The sequence below is a fragment of the Lolium perenne genome, chromosome 3 (assembly GCF_019359855.2).
Source record: "Lolium perenne isolate Kyuss_39 chromosome 3, Kyuss_2.0, whole genome shotgun sequence".
NCBI classification, from domain to species: Eukaryota; Viridiplantae; Streptophyta; class Magnoliopsida; order Poales; family Poaceae; genus Lolium; species Lolium perenne.
Genome location: NC_067246.2, coordinates 352931337 through 352953862, shown reverse-complemented (window position 1 = coordinate 352953862; position 22526 = coordinate 352931337). Strand labels below are relative to the sequence as shown.

General features: G+C 46.6%; 3 protein-coding genes across 4 annotated transcripts; all 3 read left to right on the top strand.

The window, feature by feature from the left end:
- The first annotated feature begins 15431 nt into the window (after nt 1-15431).
- Nucleotides 15432-16232, top strand: LOC127346215 (pentatricopeptide repeat-containing protein At5g04780, mitochondrial-like). The gene has a single exon (XM_051372776.2). The coding sequence runs from the start codon at nt 15540-15542 to the stop codon at nt 16140-16142; it is 603 nt and encodes a 200-aa protein (XP_051228736.1). The 5' UTR covers nt 15432-15539; the 3' UTR covers nt 16143-16232.
- On the top strand, nt 16145-17075 carry LOC127340564 (pentatricopeptide repeat-containing protein At4g13650-like). Its single transcript, XM_051366303.1, has 2 exons — nt 16145-16939; nt 16986-17075. Exons 1-2 carry the CDS (start codon nt 16145-16147, stop codon nt 17073-17075), a joined length of 885 nt encoding a protein of 294 aa, XP_051222263.1.
- A 4-nt stretch (nt 17076-17079) lies between these two features.
- LOC127346213 (glycerol-3-phosphate dehydrogenase [NAD(+)]) lies at nt 17080-21826 on the top strand. 2 transcript variants are annotated; one of them, XM_051372775.2, is made up of 12 exons: nt 17080-17850; nt 17947-18596; nt 19242-19318; nt 19396-19468; nt 19769-19986; nt 20073-20180; nt 20467-20530; nt 20616-20653; nt 20738-20831; nt 20931-20985; nt 21173-21221; nt 21300-21826. In XM_051372775.2, exons 2-12 carry the CDS (start codon nt 18482-18484, stop codon nt 21480-21482), a joined length of 1074 nt encoding a protein of 357 aa, XP_051228735.1. In that variant the 5' UTR covers nt 17080-17850; nt 17947-18481; the 3' UTR covers nt 21483-21826. The 2 variants fall into 2 exon arrangements, with proteins under 2 accessions (XP_051228735.1, XP_051228734.1); XM_051372774.2 differs by having other exon boundaries at nt 17082-17850; nt 20738-20858.
- Nucleotides 21827-22526: the final 700 nt, after the last annotated feature.

Here is a 22526-nt window from a genome sequence, read left to right as displayed (position 1 = left end):
ACAGTTGGGCAATTGACAAATAAAGAGAGCATGACCATGCACATACATATCATGATGAGTATAGTGAGATTTAATTGGGCATTACGACAAAGTACATAGACCATCATCCAACTGCATCTATGCCTAAAAAGTCCACCTTCAGGTTATCATCCGAACCCCCTCCAGTATTAAGTTGCTAACAACAGACAATTGCATTAAGTATGGTGCGTAATGTAACTAGTGACTACATCCTTGAACATAGCACTAATGTTTTATCCCTAGTGGCAACAGCACAACACAACCTTAGAACTTTCATCACACTGTCCTGTGTCAATGCAGGCATGAACCCACTATCGAGCATAAGTACTCCTCTTGGAGTTACAAGCATCTACTTGGCCAGAGCATCTACTAGTAACGGAGAGCATGCAAGATCATAAACAACACATAAGCATAACTTTGATAATCAACATAACAAGTATTCTCTATTCATCGGATCCCAACAAACGCAACATATAGAATTACAGATAGATGATCTTGATCATGTTAGGCAGCTCACAAGATCCGACAATGATAGCACAATGGGGAGAAGACAACCATCTAGCTACTGCTATGGACCCATAGTCCAGGGGTAGACTACTCACACATCACACCGGAGGCGAACATGTCGGCTTAGAATCCTCCGGAGATGATTCCCCTCTCCGGCAGGGTGCCGGAGGCGATCTCCTGGATCCCCGAGATGGGATCGGCGGCGGCGGCGTCTCTGGAAGGTTTTCCGTATCGTGGCTCTCGGTGCGGGGGTTTCGTCACGGAGACTTTTTATAGGCGGAAGGGCAGGTCAAGAGGCGGCACGGGGCCCCACACTACAGGCCGCGCGGCCAAGGGGGGGGCCGCGCCGCCCTATGGTGTGGCCCTCCGTGGCCCCTCTTCGTCTCTCCTTCGGACTTCTGGAAGCTTCGTGAGAAAATAGGCCCCTGGGCTTTGATTTCGTCCAATTCCGAGAATATTTCCTTACTAGGATTTCTGAAACCAAAAACAGCAGAAAAAGAATCGGCACTTCGGCATCTTGTTTTTAGGTTAGTTCCAGAAAATGCACGAATATGACATAAAGTGTGCATAAAACATGTAGATAACATCAATAATGTGGCATGGAACATAAGAAATTATCGATACGTCGGAGACGTATCAGCATCCCTAAGCTTAGTTCTGCTCGTCCCGAGCAGGTAAAACGATAACACGTATAATTTCTGGAGTGACATGCCATCATAATCTTGATCATACTATTTGTAAAGCATATGTAGTGAATGCAGCGATCGAAACAATGTATATGACATGAGTAAACAAGTGAATCATATAGCAAAGACTTTTCATGAATAGCACTTCAAGACAAGCATCAATAAGTCTTGCATAAGAGTTAACTCATAAAGCAATAATTCAAAGTAGAGATATTGAAGCAACACAAAAGAAGACTAAGTTTCAGCGGTTGCTTTCAACTTGTAACATGTATATCTCATGGATATTGTCAACATAGAGTAATATAATAAGTGCAATAAGCAAATATGTAGGAATCAATGCACAGTTCACACAAGTGTTTGCTTCTTGAGGTGGAGAGAGATAGGTGAACTGACTCAACATTGAAAGTAAAAGAATAGTCCTCCATAGAGGAAAAGCATCGATTGCTATATTTGTGCTAGAGCTTTAATTTTGAAAACATGAAACAATTTTGTCAACGGTAGTAATAAAGCATATGCATCATGTAAATTATATCTTATAAGTTGCAAGCCTCATGCATAGCGTACTAATAGTGCCCGCACCTTGTCCTAATTAGCTTGGACTACCGGGTCATCACAATGCATTGTTTTTACCAAGTGTCACAAAGGGGTACCTCTATGCCGCCGGTACAAAGGTCTAAGGAGAAAGCTCGCATTGGATTTCTCGCTATTGATTATTCTTCAACTTAGACATCCATACCGGGACAACATAGACAACAGATAATGGACTCCTCTTTTATGCATAAGCATATACCAACAATTAATAATTTTCTCATTTGAGATTTGAGGATTGTTGTCCAAAACTGAAACTTCCACCATGGAGCATGGCTTTAGTTAGCGGCCCGATGTTCTTCTCTAACATATGCATGCTTAACCATATGGTGGTAGATCTCTCTTGCTTCAGACAAGACGAACATGCATAGCAACTCACATGAAATTCAACAATGAATAGTTGATGGCGTCCCCAAAGTGAACATGGTTATCGCACAACAAGCAACTTAATAAGAGATAAAGTGCATAATTACATATTCAATACCACAATAGTTTTTAAGCTATTTGTCCCATGAGCTATATATTGCAAAGGTGAATGATGGAATTTTAAAGGTAGCACTCAAGCAATTTACTTTGGAATGGCGGAAAATACCATGTAGTATAGGTAGGTATGGTGGACACAAATGGCATAGTGGTTGGCTCAAGTATTTTGGATGCATGAGAAGTATTCCCTCTCGATACAAGGTTTAGGCTAGCAAGGCTTATTTGAAACAAACACAAGGATGAACCGGTGCAGCAAAACTCACATAAAAGACATATTGAAAACATTATAAGACTCTACACCGTCTTCCTTGTTGTTCAAACTCAATACTAGAAATTATCTAGACCTTAGAGAAACCAAATATGCAAACCAAATTTTAGCATGCTCTATGTATTTCTTCATTAATGGGTGCAAAGCATATGATGCAAGAGCTTAATCATGAGCACAACAATTGCCAAGTATCACATTACCCAAGACATTTATAGCAATTACTACATGTATCATTTTCCAATTCCAACCATATAACAATTTAACGAAGGAGAAACTTCACCATGAATACTATGAGTAGAAACCAAGGACATACTTGTCCATATGCTACAGCGGAGCGTGTCTCTCTCCCATAAAGTAAATGCTAGGATCCATTTTATTCAAACAAAACAAAAAACAAAAACAAACCGACGCTCCAAGAAAAAGCACATAAGATGTGATGGAATAAAAATATAGTTTCAGGGGAGGAACCTGATAATGTTGTCGATGAAGAAGGGGATGCCTTCGGCATCCCCAAGCTTAGACGCTTGAGTCTTCTTGATATATGCAGGGGTGAACCACCGGGTGCATCCCCAAGCTTAGAGCTTTCACTCTCCTTGATCATGTTGCATCATACTCCTCTCTTGATCCTTGAAAACTTCCTCCACACCAAACTCGAAACAACTCATTAGAGGGTTAGTGCACAATATAAATTTGACATATTCAGAGGTGACACAATCATTCTTAACACTTCTGGACATTGCATAATGCTACTGGACATTAGTGGATCAAAGAAATTCATCCAACATAGCAAAAGAGGCAATGCGAAATAAAAGGCAGAATCTGTCAAAACAGAACAGTTCGTATTGACGAATTTTAAAATGGCACCAGACTTGCTCAAATGAAAATTCTCAAATTGAATGAAAGTTGCGTACATATCTGAGGATCATGCACGTAAATTGGCTTAATTTTCTGAGCTACCTACAGGGAGGTGGACCCAGATTCGTGACAGCAAAGAAATCTGGAACTGTGCAGTAATCCAAATCTAGTACTTACTTTTCTATCAACGGCTTAACTTGGCACAACAAAACACAAAACTAAGATAAGGAGAGGTTGCTACAGTAGTAAACAACTTCCAAGACACAAAATAAAAACAAAGTACTGTAGGTAAAAACATGGGTTGTCTCCCATAAGCGCTTTTCTTTAACGCCTTTCAGCTAGGCGCAGAAAGTGTGTATCAAGTATTATCGAAGGGTGATGCATTCTCAGCGGGGTGTGGAGTTTTCTCAACTAGGCATAGTATATTGGATACATAAGTTTCAGCATCTCCCTTTTCATTAGTCTTAGGCGTGCTACTCTCATCAAACAAATTTTCAGGAACTAGCCAAGCATAGTTATTTTCTAATGCATCATTCATAGCTAAGAGCTTACATGGTATTGGTGCTTTGATCTCCCCTCCATCATCAATATTATTAGTGTATCTTATTCTATCCATATCCATCTTTTCAAGGAGACTAACAAAATTAGTAGGAGAACCAAGCATATTAAATTTAGCAAACACCTTTCTAGCTTCTCTTGCTAGACCACCAAATTCTCTAAGAAGGGTTTCTAATACAAAATCTTTCTTTTCCCCTCTTCCATATCACCAAGTGTGAAAAACATGTGTTGGATTATAGGATTAAGATTAACAAATTTAGTTTCCAACAAAGTAACTAAATGCGCAGCAGCAATTTCATAAGTAGGCGCAAGGTCTACCAAGTGTCTATCTTCAAAATTTTCAATAGTACTAACATGATTGAAAAATTCTTCTATATTATTTCTCCCAACTATAGACCCACGTCCTACCGGTATGTTTTTTGTGGTAAAATTGAAAGGAAACATGATGAATAAAGTAAATGCAAGTAAACTAATTTTTTTGTGTTTTTGATATAGCAAACAAGATAGCAAATAAAGTAAAACTAGCAACTAATTTTTTTGTATTTTGATTTAGTGCAGCAAACAAAGTAGTAAATAAAACTAAGCAAGACAAAAACAAAGTAAAGAGATTGAGAAGTGGAGACTCCCCTTGCAGCGTGTCTTGATCTCCCGGCAACGGCGCCGTAAAAGAGCTTGATGGCGTGTATTTCACACGTTCGTTGGGCAACCCCAAGAGGAAGGTATGATGCGCACAGCAGCAAGTTTTCCCTCAGAAAGAAACCAAGGTTTATCGAACCAGGAGGAGCCAAGAAGCACATTGAAGGTTGATGGCGGCGGGATGTAGTGCGGCGCAACACCAGGGATTCCGGCGCCAACGTGGAACCTGCACAACACAACCAAAGTACTTTGCCCCAACGAAACAGTGAGGTTGTCAATCTCACCGGCTTGCTGTAACAAAGAGTTAACCGTATTGTGTGGAAGATGATTGTTTGCAGAAAACAGTAGAACAAGTATTACAGTAGATTGTATTTTAGTAAAGAGAATTGGACCGGGGTCCACAGTTCACTAGAGGTGTCTCTCCCATAAGACGAACAGCATGTTGGGTGAACAAATTACAGTTGGGCAATTGACAAATAAAGAGAGCATGACCATGCACATACATATCATGATGAGTATAGTGAGATTTAATTGGGCATTACGACAAAGTACATAGACCGTCATCCAACTGCATCTATGCCTAAAAAGTCCACCTTCAAAGTTATCATCCGAACCCCTCCGTATTAAGTTGCAAACAACAGACAATAGCATTAAGAATGGTGCGTAATCTAACTAGGGACTACATCCTTCAACATAGCACTAATGTTTTATCCCTAGTCGCAACAAGACAACACAACCTTAGAACTTTTCTCACACTGTCCCAGGTGTCAATGCAGGCATGAACCCACTATCGAGCATAAGTACTCCCTCTTGGAGTTACAAGCATCTACTTGGCCAGAGCATCTACTAGTAACGGAGAGCATGCAAGATCATAAACAACACATAAGCATAACTTTGATAATCAACATAACAAGTATTCTCTATTCATCGGATCCCAACAAACGCAACATATAGAATTACAGATAGATGATCTTGATCATGTTAGGCAGCTCACAAGATCCGACAATGATAGCACAATGGGGAGAAGACAACCATCTAGCTACTGCTATGGACCCATAGTCCAGGGGTAGACTACTCACACATCACACCGGAGGCGACCATGGCGGCGTAGAGTCCTCCGGGAGATGATTCCCCTCTCCGGCAGGGTGCCAGAGGCGATCTCCTGGATCCCCCGAGATGGGATCGGCGGCGGCGGCGTCTCTGGAAGGTTTTCCGTATCGTGGCTCTCGGTACTGGGGGTTTCGTCACGGAGACTTTTTATAGGCGGAAGGGCAGGTCAAGAGGCGGCACGGGGGCCCCACACTACAGGCCGGCGCGGCCAAGGGGGGGGGGGGCGCGCCGCCCTATGGTGTGGCCCCTCCGTGGCCCCTCTTCGTCTCTCCTTCGGACTTCTGGAAGCTTCGTGAGAAAATAGGCCCCTGGGCTTTGATTTCGTCCAATTCCGAGAATATTTCCTTACTAGGATTTCTGAAACCAAAAACAGCAGAAAACAAAGAATCGGCACTTCGGCATCTTATTAATAGGTTAGTTCTAGAAAATGCACGAATATGACATAAAGTGTGCATAAAACATGTAGATAACATCAATAATGTGGCATGGAACATAAGAAATTATCGATACGTCGGAGACGTATCAAGCAGTGACGAGGAGTTCTCCGGAAGCAGCGCCGGTAACAGCTACGATGCTGACGACGAGGGCAGCGAGGATTAGTGACATAGCATCAGTAGTATGCGAGCAATTGGCTCTTCTTTTGTGCCCCTTTGAGCAATCGGCTCTTCATTGTAAAGAACCCTCCTCTGTTAATGAAGAAGCATTTCCCAGTCAATTGTTTTGCCGATAGTCAAAGTCACACAATCTCCAAAAAGAGCCGATGGCATCGCATCGGTCTCCATCATAAAAACACGAGTATCGTCGACCTAGCCACCCTTCCAAACGGTAACCTGCGACCTCCATCTGAAAAGGCAAACTCAGATCCCCAAATCGCCGCCTGAGCAGTTCCAACCCACAACCACCTACACAGATCTCGACCACACCGCCCCCGGCTCCTTCAACGCATCCCATGGCGGAATCATCCAATACCGATACCACGGCTTCCGGACTGAAGGTAACCCTCAACCTCCTCTCGCCGTTCGACTTGACATGGGATTAATGGCAAACACCTGAATTAATGTCTCGCTCCGCTACTAATTTAGGTTTCAGACATTCTTCTGCCACACCCTTCTCTCGCAAATTCGATGTGCCTCGGTCCTCGTTCTTCTGAGAGTCCCGCCCTGTTAATTTCGTGCGAAGCTAACGTAATCCCCTTTGTGAGCCGTAACCTAGATCTAACTTCTTGGGCCGACCGCTCGCGAGCCCGGCCTAATCCTCCCGAGGGTTGGGTGGCATGGTACAATAGAGTATCAAAATCCCACTATGCCACTTGGGAAACCATAGGGATAGCCGATGCCCCGTCCTTATCATTATCTCCTTTAGAGAAGAATGAGAACATCCCGAAACCATCGGCTACTTCTCGGGTCTCGATGCACCGAACTGCTTCATGTTTGGTCATGGCCCTATGACACCGACCCGGCTGGCTGTGGCCATGATCACAGGGCTAGACATTGCATCCCCCAGCCCTTCCGCATTCAAACTGCCAAAAGTCCCTTTCACTCTCTCCTCTAAAAAAGAGTGTACCAGCTGGGGCGCCTATCTCAATCGTTATATGAAAACCAAAGGCCCCGTGACAGAGAGGGAGCACACAGCCTTCCTGAATTTCTGGCTGGAGCACTTCATATTCTGCGGCCCATCACTTGCTCCCACCAAGAATTACCTCTCCCTGGCCTATGAACTTGCTAAAGGCACCCAACTCGGCCTAGGCAAACTATTTCTTGGAGAGATTTACCGATCCCTTCAACCGATGTCACAAACTGTTCTCTCGAAAGACAGTTAAAACTGGTGGCCCCTGGTGGTTCATTCAGTTGTGGGCCTAACTATACTTCCAAAACCAAATCCCAGACTTCCCATCGCTGACCACCTGCACCTTTCCGGATGCAAATGGAAAGGAAATTCGATGCACCAGCTACGGCCAAGCCCTGTATGGTCTCCCGGGCAGCAGGCTGATCCCCAAAGAAGCAGCAGGGTGGTTTAAGATTTTCTTCCAAGGTTTGGACAACCCCCTGTTCCACCCTTATACTGAATCGGCAAATTTTGAAAACCCAGTCTCTTTTCGATTGGATGACTTTGCCGATGACGCCAGCACACAGCATTTGTACTCCCTCATGATTCGTCCTTGCTTCCTCCCTGTTGGTATGAGCACCTCGAACCGGATCATCAAGCCCGGTTATGAGTGTTATCAACCAGTAGTAGCAGCTCGACAGCTTGGTCTCGGACAGGTGCCTCCACACTTCTTCTTACACCACCTGACAGCAAGTAGAGCTGAACTGCCTGACATCCTTACTGCCCAAAGGTGTTATACCTTCTTTGACGCTTTGGCCATCCCAATTCCCCACAACCTCCGTTTCTCCTTCACTACCGATGGTTTTGAAACTTGGTGGTCTATGTGGAAGACCCACGTCTTCAGGAGGGCTCTAGGACCGCTGCTGAGAGAGCTTGACGCCGAATATGACATCCCTGCAGACCAGGTACCATTACTTAAGCATTTCTTGTAACCGCACCACGGTGATCGTCTGTGACCTGACTCTTTCTCCTGGCAGCAACAAGATGGTCCGGCTCCCACACAAGCCGACGGTTCCCCTTTCGTATTCCTTCCTCCGGCACCAGTGGTTCTCTTCTGCCAGAGTTCGCCACCCCTGAAGAAAGTCATAATGCAGAGTCAGCCGATTTCACCGAAATCGGCTCCCAAGAGTAAAGCATCTTCGGGGCCAGTTGCCCCCCGAGCCTCGATTCAGGCGAGGATGGCAGTGAGGAAGGTGGCTGCCAGGAAAACCCTGAAGCGTAAGGCTCCTGCCCAAGAAAGCCTACGTGTAAGTTGGCTCAGACCCTGTCCATATTTATCTGCCTTCAAGAAATTTTACAATGCGCTCGTATTCCTTTTCTACAGACTTCCACCGAAGAAACCTCCAGCAGGGCCGAAGATTCCAGTCAGGGGGACTCGAGCTCGGGCAATTCTGAGAGGTCCACCACCCAAAGCCAGACGGCTTCACCAGTGCCGGCTTCTAAGAAAAGGTCGATCACTGAACCTCCTGCTCCCCAAGCCCCGACCAGATCGGGGTCACGCACGAAGCGCCGCTGTGTCAAAAGGGCTCGTAAGAACCCACGAGCCTCTCCATCAAGCCAGGAGGTCTCAAACGTAATCATCTCCCCGGTCATACTTCATGCTTCCCGTCGTCATGGGTGGATCGGCTAATCACTTCCTCTTGCAGGCCGAAGAAACTTCTAGCGGCGACGTTGAGGAGATACCGATGCCGTCCGTCACCCTGGACCTGGCCACCTCGGCGATCGCGGCCGCCCAAGTGGCTGACCCATCTCAGTCCTCAGAAAAGCCGATCGTCACGACATCGGCTGTTCCTCCTACATTGGGAGAGGTATGGCCCTCTTCTTTGGCTCCATCAATTTCTTCATTGCATGCTAACTCACTTCGTTTGCCCTATCAGGGTTGTGATCTCTCGAGCTTGCTGACGTTTGATCCAGAATCCATCGAACCCACTCCTCCCAAGGCAAGCGGAGAGCCGAGTCCAAGTACGGTCCATGGTCCGCTCCAGCGTCTCACAGACTTGCTTTCTGCCTCAACTGAGACTCTGATTGAAAATTCCGAGGAAGCCAAAGGCATCCTCGAGGACATCCAGCCTCATCTCCCTATGACCCTACAAGTGAAGCTCTGGCCCGTCGTTACCCCCGTCGGTCTTTAAGTCGAGGGTGCAATCGGCTCGACAAAGGATTACTCTCCGCCGCTCCCAGCTTTCGCTGAGAGCCGATATTGCCGAAAAGTGTCGACGGCTCAATGAAAAGAAGGCTGCTCTGGACGCCAAGACGGACACTTCTGCCAATCGCGCCGAACTCGAGACCCTGCGCAAGGAGCTGGAGATTCTTGAAGAGAGGGTAAGGGTGACCAAACAGCTCATCCAGGACAAGGAAGCCCTCATTGCCCGTTCTCAAGACGAAGCAAAAGGCCTCACAGCCGATCTGAAGACCGATCTGGCTGAAATTCGTACCCTGAGCAACCAGCTGGTGACGGGTAAGGACGAGGCTGACGAGGCTGAGATCGCTGAGGCGGATCGCATCCGTGTTGACGCCCTTCTTGCCCTCGGTGTATTTCTTCAGTAGGGCTTTCAGAGACAGATGATGTTTCGCTGGAATGGATCCTTTTGTACTTGCTACATCTGTACTTGCAAAGTGTTGTTGTTCCTTTTTTTTTATTGGCCGATTTTCCATCGGCTCCTGACATTCCTTGCTCATGCGTCCGTCTCGCTGATCATGTGCCTCCCCGAGCCGAATCTGTCGGTGACTGCAGAGATCGGCTCTGGATCATGCCAAGGCACACTAATGGCACGTCGGCTCCCTTGGGAGCCGTGCAGCCGACGTGGCCGGCGTTCATTAGATCACCGTTGAACCCAAGCCGACCGTGTGGTGAGGATGATTTTAGCCGATTCGCTGGATCGAAGCGCTCCCTGAAGGCTTTGTAATATCCTTACATGGATCTTCGGGGGTCAACCCCAATGTTATTACTACACGGCCTTCATCACGTCGATGCATTTGGGTCCCACCGGGCGTGCCAGAATGTGTTGTCGTCAGAAACCCACCGGCGGGCAGCGACGGGCAACACCGTAGAGCCGGGAACAACCTAGAGCTGCGGCTGGCTGAGGTCCCTCCGAGCGACGGCCCGCAAAGCCTTCTGGTCACACGTCCGATGCTGATGCAAGGGCGTGCCACCCGACCTATACCTGGTCGTGAAGGTGATGGAGATGCCTCGCTTAGTTTCCTGCATGGCATACACGTAAACATTAAATACGAGCCTCGATCGGCTCTCGTGTTATCTCCGTGAATCGGCTCAAGGAGCCGATCCACCCATGATTCGTACGGGGTGCACGAATATATGGTGGTCCTGCTTGATCAAGATAAAGCTAATTAGATCTACGACGATTTAGGGTTTTCACCGCATAATCGGATCATCCTACTCCAGGTTGGGCCTCGTGGCCACGCACGGTGATCGTAAGCCGATCCTAAACAAGGCCTAAAAACCAACACGAAGTTGATCCCCGGAACATCCTGTTTAGGACTAGCGAACGACACCCTACGTGCCGCTGGATCCTCCCCCCCTTTGTAAGGCCTAACTATTGCAGATATTAAACTAATCCTTGTAGAACAAGGAGCAATCGTAACGGATCAGATCTACTAAATAACGATCAAGCGGGGTGCCGCCCCCACACCTAAGATAGGTGTGAGGGCGGCTAGACATGCAAGGGTTGCACTACGATAGCATGTTACGCGAAGAACTATGCTAACCCTAACATATCTATGATAACTACGTTGCTCGCCATCAACAAGGCTTCAGTACGAGCAACGCATGAATAACGTGGAGCTTGTGCTGCCTAGATCGCAAGATGCGATCTAGGCAGCATGTCGCTTACCGATAGAAACCCTCGAGACGAAGGAGTTGGCGATGCGCCGAGATTGATTTGTTTGGTTGAACGTTTGTTGTTGTTTTTTCCATAAACCCTAGATACATATTTATAGTCCAAGGGACTTTCTAACTTTAGACGTGCACCTAACCGTGCACGGGCAAAATTCTAACTAATCGACACGTAACCTAATATATTACAGATACAAGGGCAAACTAGCCCAAACTCAGCATAACAGGCCGATTCACGTAATTCTTCCATGTATATTTCCTTAAGTCTATCTTGATCGCGGCCCACCTCTTGACTCGGTCAAATTCTGGTGATAACACTACGATGGAGATTTTACTCGACTCTGCGACTCAAGCAAAATCTCGGGGGCTACTGACATAGGCATGCCAAATGGGTCTACCGAATAAAGTACCCGAGTTTATCTGGAGGCCCACGTCCCGAATAATTGAAGGCCCAGAAGCCCATAGATCCTCGATAAGGAAAATAGAGTTGTATTAGGAATCGTGTAGCAAGATAGGAAAGGCCCAACATGCCTCTCGACAGTTTGTAACTTGTACGACACGGAAAGCCTCGGCTCCGCCTTCTCTATAAAGGGGAGCCGAGGGTGAAAGAAAAGATCGAATCTATTGTCAACACACACCATATTTTCAGAGTCGAGCACCTTTTCGGCTGAACCTTCGAGATCTACTTGCCCTTTACTTTCTACGAAACCCTAAGTCTACGATCTGTAGGCATTGAAAAGTTAATCTCTTGTCATTCATCAACAACGTTCATCTTGAACATAACGTTTTTCAGTCTTCAAAGATGTGAACACTGAATCCCTCCATGTCAGTGCAGTGGGAACGGGCCCCCATTGCACTGCCCGCGTGCCCTTGGCCACCTAGGAGGAAGCTTTGGGCCTTGGGAGCATTTCTCGCGGTGCACCCCATGAGTCCTACCCCTGGAGAGCCGACGTTACAGTATAGAACATGTGTTGTAGAGAGGAGGCGCTAGTCGGTCGCTCCAGAGGACGTCTTCCCTGAGAGCACATGTCAGAAAACTGTCGCACTCGGCTCGACAAAGTTGGTTCGTCGCACCCAGTTCGCATGATTTACGCCTCCTACCACATTGCTCACGCCCACTAAGTGACACGACATGATAACACATGTCCATCGCCGGTGCGTGGTTTCATCGGCCCTCAGGCCTTGTGGCAGCCCACCACTTTTCCAGCATGTGATGCATCTAAAGTGCATACATGAACTTTGTAGTTTATTGCCACATATTCCTTCATATTTGCATCTCATATAAGGTTTTATCAATTTTTTATATTGTTTTGGGAGATTTTCTAATGATTCCCTTTATTTTGGTTATAACTCTGCATAACAAGAATCTCATGTTTTGTGTACTTTTTTACTCTCAGAGACCTTATGGAGTCAAATGGGCCTGAGATTTTTCGAGGATCAATATTTTACGAAGACTAGTGATATGAAGCTTTGAAATCACGTAAATGGAGCCTAGAAGGCAAAAAGCCTAAGGGTGATGTGGCCCACACCCTTGTTTGCACCACCTAGGTGTCCCACTTCCTCGAGCGTCTTCAACCGTCCATCAAGAGCCTAGCTGCGTATCGGAAAGGAGGTAGAGTGTAGATTAGAAACACCAAAATAGAGTCAGGACCAGCGAAGATTGGCGGGGGGGGGGGGGGGATTTTTTTGGAGCCACCGCTGGAGAGATATCCTACCCTCCAAGATCTACATCAACATCACCATGATGAGAAGTGAGTAGTCCACCTCTGGACTATGGGTTTGTGGCAGTATCTTGTTCTATCTCTCTCTCTTGTTCTATCATTGTATTAGATCATATGAGTTGTGCAACATGATTATGGTCATCTATGTAACCCTTTTGTGGTGGATCTCTTTTCTATGAGTAGAGATTTGAGATTGGAATCCTCTTTTGTGTGATATGTATTAAGTATATGCATATTATTTACCCCTTCCAAGTACTTGTTTTGATCCAACTTGCATGAGAGAAGATTTGTGGGAAATCTCGTGTGTGTTAGATGGAGTAACATGGGGGTAGTGATTGAATAGTGACACAAAATTAAAGATATACTTTGGTTTTTACCTTTATTTCGTTGCCTCACTAGGGATTAAGTGGATATATGGGTTAGGGTTCACACATTAGGGTTCAGAGAAGAGATCCTTCGGGTTCGGAACAAAAGAAGATGAAGCCGGGTCATTGGTCTTTGATTCTGTGAAGAAGGTCTTCGAATTCCATATCTATCGGCAGTGGTGAACTTGGTTCCGCGCCTTCGGTTTCGAAAACACCAACCTTTGGGGTTCGACTTCGATTGTCGATGGTGAACTCAAAACAGCGCCGAAGGAGATAGAACTTGAAACCACACGCCTAGGAGATCGAGGAGTAGTAACACCATTGAACCACCTCGCAAAAACACAAGACAATACGCTACATCAATAGAACACCTAGAAATGAAAAGATGGATTAACGATCTGGATGCGGGGCGGCGTCGACTAGCAAGGCTAGCAGGAGCGCACATGAAAGAGGGGTGGCAGAGGCCGACAACAATAGGATGAGGAGGGCCAAGTCCTTGAAGCAGCAACGGTGAGAGGACCCGCGTGAGGAGGCGGACAATCAGCAACAGATGTAGGCCGATAAGGACACGCACAGGGAGGAGCGTTCGAGAGGAAACGCGACACAGAATTGAGGAAGGGGACACACAACCTCAACAATAATTGTTCTGTTTTGAGAGTCGTAGGCGAGGAGCTCTCCTGCCCGGCCCGAACCCGGATCTGCTCCGCCTGCGCAGCTGGCCGGAGTCGAGATGGGTGAGGTGCTTGGTGCCTTCCTGTAAATAGTAGCACTAGGATATCCTCTAGTAGGGTGTTGGGCGAGATGCCAGCGTTTGGCTTGATGCCGATGTGGTGCGTGCCATCGACGCGTCCGATGGCTAGCAGTGGCGAGCTTGATGGCGATGTCGGCGTGGTGCTTGCTGCTGCCAAAAAGATCTTCCATGGCGCACCTCTCCAATAAGCTCGTGGTTTGGCCTCCGAATCAAGATCTGGAGGCATGATTCTGTGCAGGTGTGTTCAGAGATTCTTCTCTTCCTCTCTTCTTTAGTCATCAAGGAGATGGACTGCGGGGAAGCCTTTCTCCAGCAGCCTGCATGGTGGGGATCTCGTGCTGCTTCTTTTCTGGAGTTCACAAGCAGAGGACCCGCGACGGCGAGGCCCGTCTTGCCTCTGCTCCTTATGGCCGGTAGGCGGCTCTCTAAGGCCATGATCGAATGGCTCTTCAACCTCCTGGCCGCAGGCCACCTAGGAGGCTTTTCAACTTCGGCCGAAGACTCAACGGAGGTACTGTCCCAAGTGGTTTGTCCCCAGCGGCGGTACCGCTGCTCCGGCCGTCGAGTTCGTCAACATGCTGCGGTGGAGAAGGATTTCATGTACTTGATTGCTTTTTTACTTTTTTACTTTTTTACTTTGGGGTCCTTTGTGTAAAAGTGAAGGTCATGTTTGTAGTTTTTCATTTCTTTTGGGATCTTCTTGTAAGTTGTAATCCCACCGCTGCTGGGTCCTTCGGGCCCAATCCTTTGTTCAAAAAAAAGGAAGGGGACGCACAACGAGAGGACGGGAAGAACAACGCCGTGCTCGATGTAGAGAAGGCCGTGAGGGTGCACTCGGGGAAGGACGGCGAATTGCTCAAAAGAGGCGAAGGTCGACGAGCACGAGGCCGAGTAGAGGTTTAATAAAAATAATTTTTAGGATTCAAAATATGCATGATGCTATAATGATTTTGAAACGGCATGGAAAAACAAGCAGCGGTAGGTTTTTCCGGGTCCTTCCATCTCTCTAAGATCCTATCATTGTACATGCCCTTAGGCCTTAGTAGAGATTTGATACTTAGATGTCATTGATTTAATCTGATATGACTTGATTTCTAGGTGTTATTGTTTCGATTAGTTTTTCAAATAGCGTAAAAACAAGTAAAGACTGACTTTCCTTGGCTATAAATGTTGCTCAAATTCAAAATTAAATATGTTGGGAATGTCCGACTGGCCCCTCCATCCTCCCGGCAAAAGAAGAACAGCACGCCTGGGTCTTCTCCAGCGCCGGCGGTGCCGCGACAAGCCCCTCACCAGCGGCCGCCAGTTCCCGCTCCTCTCCCCGAACGGAAAACCCTCCCCGCGGCTCCCCGGACGCCACCACTTGCTCGCGTCGTCCCCATGCCTCCGCCCTGCGGCGTCCTTCGCCACACGCGTACACGGTACACCGCGTGGGTTCGTCCAGATCCTCGCCGCCTAGACCTTCCTCCGCGGAGCACTTCCATGCGGTGTCCACCAAGCTCGGCTTCGCGTCCACCGTCTTCGCCGGCACCGCTATGCTCAACCTGTACTGCCGCTCCAGCCGCCTACGCGAGGCTCAGCAGCTGTTCGACGAAATGCCTGAAAAGAGGGGCGTCACCTGGAGCACGCTCATATACGGGCATACGGCCACACGCGATCCCACACTCCTGGCCTCGCCGTGGAGACGTTCGCCGGCATGGTGCGTGCAGGGCGTGTCCAGCGTTCTGGTGGCCTGTGCGAGGATGGAGGATGCGGGCGCCGGAGCGGTGCTGCACAGTGTTGCCGTCAAGTACGGCATCTGTGGTGGTAACGTCATCGTGGGGACTGCGTTGGTGGACATGTATGCCAAATGCCATGATATGCCTGCCACACAGCAGGTTTTTCAGGAGATGGAAGAGAAGAATGTGTCCACTTACACGGCTATTATCGGCGGGTTCGCCTCAGTCACAAGACCTCGTGACGCCATGGTGCTGGTCAAGGAGATGGAACAGTCAGAGGTAGCACCAAACATGATGACATACAGTAGCCTTCTCAGCTCGTTCGCGAATCCCGGGGACCTAGATCACTGGAGGCAAGCACATTGTGCTGTTCTAAAGAGGGTCTCAAGCACAATCCATATGTTCCGTCCACTCTCATGACCATGTACTCCAGGTGTGGCAGCTTAGAGGGTTTCAGGAAGGTGCAGATGGCTGTTTCATGGCAGGATCAGGTGTCGCTCAATTCTGTAATCTCGGGGCTCTCCTCTTTGGGACTTGGCAACGAGGCATTTGAGCAGTTCTTGGAGATGAGAAGGCATGGTGCCGACACAGACTTGTTCACCTTTGCCAGCATGCTAAAGGCTATAGGGAGCTCATCCTCACTGCCGGAGGGAAGACAAGTCCATGCTCTGATTCTCAATACTGGACACGATTCCGATGTCAATGTCCAGAACGGCTTGATTTCCATGTATGCTAGACGTGGCGAGATAGGGGAATCCCAGAATGTTTTCGCTTCGGTGCAGGCCCCTGGCCTGATCTCCTGGAGCTCGCTCCTGTCAGGGTATGCCCAACATGGGTGTGGCAAAGAGGCGGTCGAGGTTTTTGAGCAGATGAGGAGACTGAATGTCCACCTGGACCACACAACCTTCTTACTTGTGCTCACAGCTTGCAGCCACACCGGTCTTGTCGATCAAGGCTTAGAGTACTTCAACCTGATGAGAACAGACGGGTTCCTTGCGGGAGCATGGCAAGAGCAGTACGCGTGCGTCGTCGACCTCCTCGCTCGAGCAGGCCGTCTCCGAGAAGCCGAGTTTCTGGTCACCGACATGCCTATAGAGACCAGTGTCTCGGTATACCGTTCTCTGCTTAGTGCCTGCCAGATCCATGGCAACCTCGAGATCGCTGTCCGGGTGTCGGCGCGCCTGATCGAGCTCTGCCCTGACGATGCATCTGGTCATGTTCAGTTGTGTTCAGTTGTCGAAGGCCTTTGCTGGTGATGGGCAGTGGGGTAGTGCTGCTGAGGTCAGGGAGTCCATGGCTGGGAAAGCGATAGTGAAGAACCCTGCTTGGAGCTGCGTCGAGGACCAGATGTAGCTTGCATATAAAGTTTGAGATTGGATGGTTCATGGGGTTTGGCAAAACCAAACCGCCATTCTTAACTTGGAGTGAGTTACGTTCAGCTCCGTTGCAGTGTTCACGGAAGGTATGCCTCATAAATCTGATAACCTCTGATCCTGTTTTGGTGAACAGAGAATGTCATAGCTCACTGTATTTATGGATAAGAGCACAGATCATACGCCACCACACAAAGTGTACTTGACGGTCACAGCATAGCGATCGCCGGATGTGACACAAAACGACATTTCAAGGGTTTGTGCTACTGGGATGAAGACCACCACCCAAACCTGGTACATGAAGAAACAGGGCAGTATATCAGGACCTTTACTTGTTTCTAGGGGGAATCAGCACTTACCATGAAGCATGATCCATAACTGAGATTTAATTTACCTGGATCCTGTTAATTCCCTGAATTCAGTGTGCATTCAGCTGTTGGTTGCAACATGGATCATATTTTGGCCAGGCTGGGCTAGAGTGCAAACGCACACAGCACATGTGAGAGAGAGAGAGAGAGAGAGAGAGAGAGAGAGAGAAGGGAGAAAGAACAGTTGCAGTTGTCGAAGATCTTTGCTGCTGACAGACAATGGGGTATTGCACTATTGCTGCTGAAGTCAGGGAAAGCAGTAGTTAAGAACCCTGTTTCATTGCCGTTTATGAATGAGAGTCACTCAATGGTCAGCTATGTTGCTGTTTTCATTGAAGGTATACTATAAACCACTCACAAATCTGACAAACCTCTGTTGAACTGAAGGTATCCTCTACTTATACATCATTACAGCAATACATCATTACAGCATATCAATTGCAGCAATGTGATTAAAAAAAACTTCTCATTGTGTGCATTCAGCTGCTGGTTGCCACATGAAGCAATGCTGGGGCCGGGCCGGGCTGGGCTCAAGTGCAAACAGATACAGGTGCGCAAGAGCAACGTCCAACGTGCGTGCGCCTCCGATACCACCGAGGCGAGCAGAAGAGAGCGACCACCGCCTGCCAGATCGACGAATCAGCCTCCGCGCCCGCCCGCCAGCCAGCCACCACCTCCTCCTCTCCATCCCCCTGTCTGTCGCCTCCACGCACGCAGCACCCCGCTGCCGGCGGCGGCGGCCTCGTTGCGGACGACAAACAACTGCTAGTTCTTGGGGATGCCCGCCCGTCCCCTCCTAACATTCTTCACCGTTTCCATTTAAAAATCCCTCTTGGCTCTTGTGCTCCGCTCCGCTCTCCTCTCAGTTTCTGTATATATTAGCTGCTGATTGCGGGGAAGCAAATCTCGGTCTGTCCATCCTTTTACTTCGCTAGCTCCTCCGCCTCTTTGTTCTTGCTGTCGGTGCTGAGCTAAGCTGGGCGGCAGCTTTGTTGGTGTGCATTCCGGCCGTGGGGAGATGAAGAATGGGCACGCCGAAAAGCACCGGGTGGCCGTCATCGGCAGCGGCAACTGGGGCAGCGTCGCCTCCCGCCTCATCGCCTCCAACACCGCCAAACTGCCCGCCTTCCATGGTAAGCAGGGCTTTCTGCACTCTCTCCCTGGCTCTGAGATGGAGCATGCTCCGCCATGCATGTTCTTCAACTCTACAGCATGACTTGTTGGGTCATGCCATTTAGATTGCTAGTCCCTGCCTGTCTTGACAGCATTGAACCATTTGGAGGCCACATGTATCCTATCCTTTGGCTGGGTTCGTATAATGCTAACTAACAGAATGATCCAATACAAGATAACACGACTTTGTGACACTGACTCGTACTCTATGCAGTATATGTATCTTTTCCCCTTACCAATATGTAACAGATACCACTTTGCGAAACTATCGATTGACATGCTGTATGTAGTCTCTGAGTTTTCTTTGACTGTGGTTCTTTTTGCTTGGTGTGTTATATGTACACATGCATTCTTTGTTATTAAAAAAGGAGATACATTCGGTGTTATCCACTTAGCAATCTGTGGCAGGATATCAACTTGCAGTACAGAGTTGACATGGTGTGGTCCCTCTGTTATCCATCATAAATCTGTAGTCTTTCCTGTCCCGAGTTCGAAACCAGCCATGGTTCTCTTTCCTTGATAAGATGCGTTCTTGGTTACTCAAAAAATAAGAAAGATGCACTCTTGTACCTGCTGGTATTAATTAGGGGTGAAACTCTTTGCAGATGAAGTAAGGATGTGGGTGTTTGAAGAAACATTGCCGACGGGTGAGAAGCTATCTGAGTCCATTAACCAGGCGCATGTAAGAGTTGTCTGTTGTAATTCTGGATCAGTTAATAATTTGCTCAGTTGTGATGATTTCATTCAAACATGTTTCAGGAGAACTGCAAATACTTGCCTGGTATAAAGCTTGGAACTAATGTCATTGCCGACCCTGACTTGGAGAGTGCAGGTAACCACACAGTAACCCGTTTCTGGTTATCGTTAGGAGGAAACTCTTTGATGCTGGTAATGTATGTAATTCTAGTTGACCAAGGAAACTAATAAAAAATGAAAATGATTTAGCATTTTATCGCAGTTACATTTCATAATTTAGCTTTGTTTGCCTATGGGTGCTATTTCAGAAATGATAATCCACGTAACAGAATGAATTTCATAAGTAAACCTGTTCTCACTATGGTTGCAACTCTACATTATGCTGTTCGTGTGTCGCCAAATGAGTGTCCATAATAATTCAATCTCAATTTCCCAGTCAAAGACGCAGATATGCTGGTTTTTGTGACCCCCCATCAGTTTGTGGAGGGTATATGTAAGAAGCTTGTGGGCAAATTAAGACCCGGAGCAGAGGCTATATCTCTCATCAAGGGCATGGAGGTAAAGATGGAAGGACCATGCATGATATCAAAATTAATTACTGATACACTTGGAATCAATTGTTGCGTCCTCATGGGTGCTAACATTGCAAATGAGGTAAGCATCTGTTCTAATTACCATGTGCAATATCTTGTAGGCTTCAAAGGCAAAACAAAAGTAAGTGTGTGTGCATCTCAATGCAGATTGCTGTTGAGAAGTTCAGTGAAGCAACAATTGGATATCGGGAAGATAAACATGCAGCGAATCGTTGGGCTAAACTTTTCTCCACTTCTTACTTCTTGGTTGCTGTTGTAAGTGTTCAACTATAACATCATATGAAACTAATATTCCCACATTCTGGTCTTCCTAGTGTTGAATGGTGATAGATATGTGGGAAATACCAAGGTTGTGTTCTTAATAAATAAATGCTAAAATGAGTATTGTAATGAAATACCTGTTCTGATGCCAATGAACATAATGGCAGCAGAAAAATAAAAATCAATTCTGGTAGTACCTAAGAAAATTATCTGAACCTGAAAGAAAGTCTAATTTGGGATCTTATTAGTACATCCTTACGTATTTACTCTTTATGTGCAGGTAGAAGATATCGAGGGAGTAGAACTATGTGGGACACTGAAAAATGTTGTGGCCATTGCAGCAGGTTTTGCATACATTAGCACTCTATGTGATTATATCCATTGTTTCCTTTCAACCTCAATGATTTAAGTGATGGAATTGACTTGCAGGCCTTGTCGATGGCTTGGATATGGGAAACAACACCAAGGTATCAATCCTGTTCAGTAAAGCATTTTGAGTGAAGAACAAAATTTGCATGGCATGGTCTTATTGTATTTTCTCTATCTATTAGGCTGCAATAATGAGGATTGGTTTGCGGGAAATGCGTGCTTTCTCTAAGCTTCTGTTCCCTTCAGTCAGAGACAACACTTTCTTTGAGAGCTGTGGTGTGGCTGACCTTATAACTACATGTCGTACGTATCTTCATTTTTTTCAGTTAACCATTGAACAGTCAAATACTGAAAAACGTTAGTTTTCCATGGCAGTTGGTGGCAGAAACAGGAGAGTGGCAGAAGCCTTTGCAAGAAACGGCGGCAAAAGGTTTCTTCTCTAAACCATGCATCTTTGGGCTATTTATGTGGCAATGGATTTTATGCTATTCTCTTTGTTGGAGAGTCCAAACAAGAAGCCTTGTGATGCCTGTGCCAAAGAACTAGGCAGTTAGCATAGCATAACTATGTTTTTTCTTCTTGCTGTGGTTATATTTATATCATCATATTTATGACAGGTCTTTTGATGAGCTAGAGGCAGAGATGTTGCATGGACAGAAACTCCAGGTAGAAATAATAACTGAAATTCAGAATGTAAATGAAGGTATCGACTGCTTGGTGTATCTAAGTCCGTTAATATCACAGGGGGTATCTACTGCAAGAGAGGTCTATGAAGTATTGACTTATCATGGGTGGCAGGAGCTGTTTCCGCTTTTATCAACTGTGCATGAGATCTGTATCGGACAACTGCCTCCTACATCGATAGTTGAATACAGTGAGCACACACCCAACCTCTCCCTCATCGGTGGTTCTACTCCATGTTACTGAGCTAGATGCTGAAATCTGTATTACTGCCTCCGTTCCCACTATGACTTGTTATGATCAAAACAAGGCGGGGTATTCTGGATGTTTTGATATGATTGTTCCGCCATGTAACTTTTGAAGGGCATGCCCCTCTTAGTCCATGCTTCAGTTTCCAGTTGGTTGAAACTTGGTTTCTAATCTTACAAAGAAATCAGTGAATTAGATGGTGTGTTTGATGACCCTTGACCCTCAAGTGCGGAAAAACACCAAAAATATGTACTTCGTGTTGAAAGGTTGAACTAGATCCCATGCATCCACTCCAGGTTGCCTGAAAATCATGAATCGGTGATCTTTGAGCTATTCATTTCTGTCATTCGTATCAAGGAAAGTCGTCTTGATCAAAATATTAACCGAGTGAATTATGTTGTGAAATATCGTGTTCTGTTATAACTATGTTGGATGAATTGATCCCTGTTTCCAAGTATTTAGAAACCCGAATAATTGAACGTTGATTGATGAAATTTTATTACTCACATTTCTAAGGGCCATTGTATCATATGTATGTAAATAGGCCTTGAGCATTGTAACTGTAAAAATAGGCCAAGTACTTTTGGATTCTTGAAATAATATTGTGGATTGGAAGGTAACTGCAAAAATATGAGACATTTCCAATCCTGTAAATGAAGATGAAACTTGCATTGTAACTGTGAGATATTTTGGCTGACGGTACAATGGAGTAGATATCACACTTAGTACATTCGATCTGTGAAAGATCATAGATATCACATAGGACATAGCTAACAAGTTAGCGCGTTTTCCAGTGTCCTGTTCTCTTTGTGTGAGTTCAAATGGCCCGTTTTTTTTCTCTCAACTAATAACAGCCAAATCATATTGGTACCAGACAAGTGCTGAATTACTGAATCTACTTTGTCCTGGATCCATTTTCAGGGCTCTGCTGAAGGTTAACCTCTGGAGACGCCGTGAACACTGATTTTGGTTTCTTAAATGTTTCGGAGACTGACCGTTCGGGGAGTCCCAGATGTTATATTATTTTGTTATTCATTTTTG

What these genes read in the sequence shown, in the direction of transcription:
- LOC127346215 (XM_051372776.2), top strand. Translation starts at nt 15,540, where the DNA reads ATGCTCAACCTGTACTGCCGCTCCAGCCGCCTACGCGAGGCTCAGCAG.
- LOC127340564 (XM_051366303.1), top strand. Translation starts at nt 16,145, where the DNA reads ATGTACTCCAGGTGTGGCAGCTTAGAGGGTTTCAGGAAGGTGCAGATG. An exon ending in CTGACGATGCATCTGGTCAT is followed by an intron (nt 16,940 to 16,985) that starts GTTCAGTTGTGT and finishes GGTGATGGGCAG; the next exon opens with TGGGGTAGTGCTGCTGAGGT.
- LOC127346213 (XM_051372774.2), top strand. Translation starts at nt 18,482, where the DNA reads ATGAAGAATGGGCACGCCGAAAAGCACCGGGTGGCCGTCATCGGCAGC. An exon ending in ATATGGGAAACAACACCAAG is followed by an intron (nt 20,654 to 20,737) that starts GTATCAATCCTG and finishes TCTATCTATTAG; the next exon opens with GCTGCAATAATGAGGATTGG. An exon ending in TGCATGGACAGAAACTCCAG is followed by an intron (nt 21,222 to 21,299) that starts GTAGAAATAATA and finishes TTAATATCACAG; the next exon opens with GGGGTATCTACTGCAAGAGA.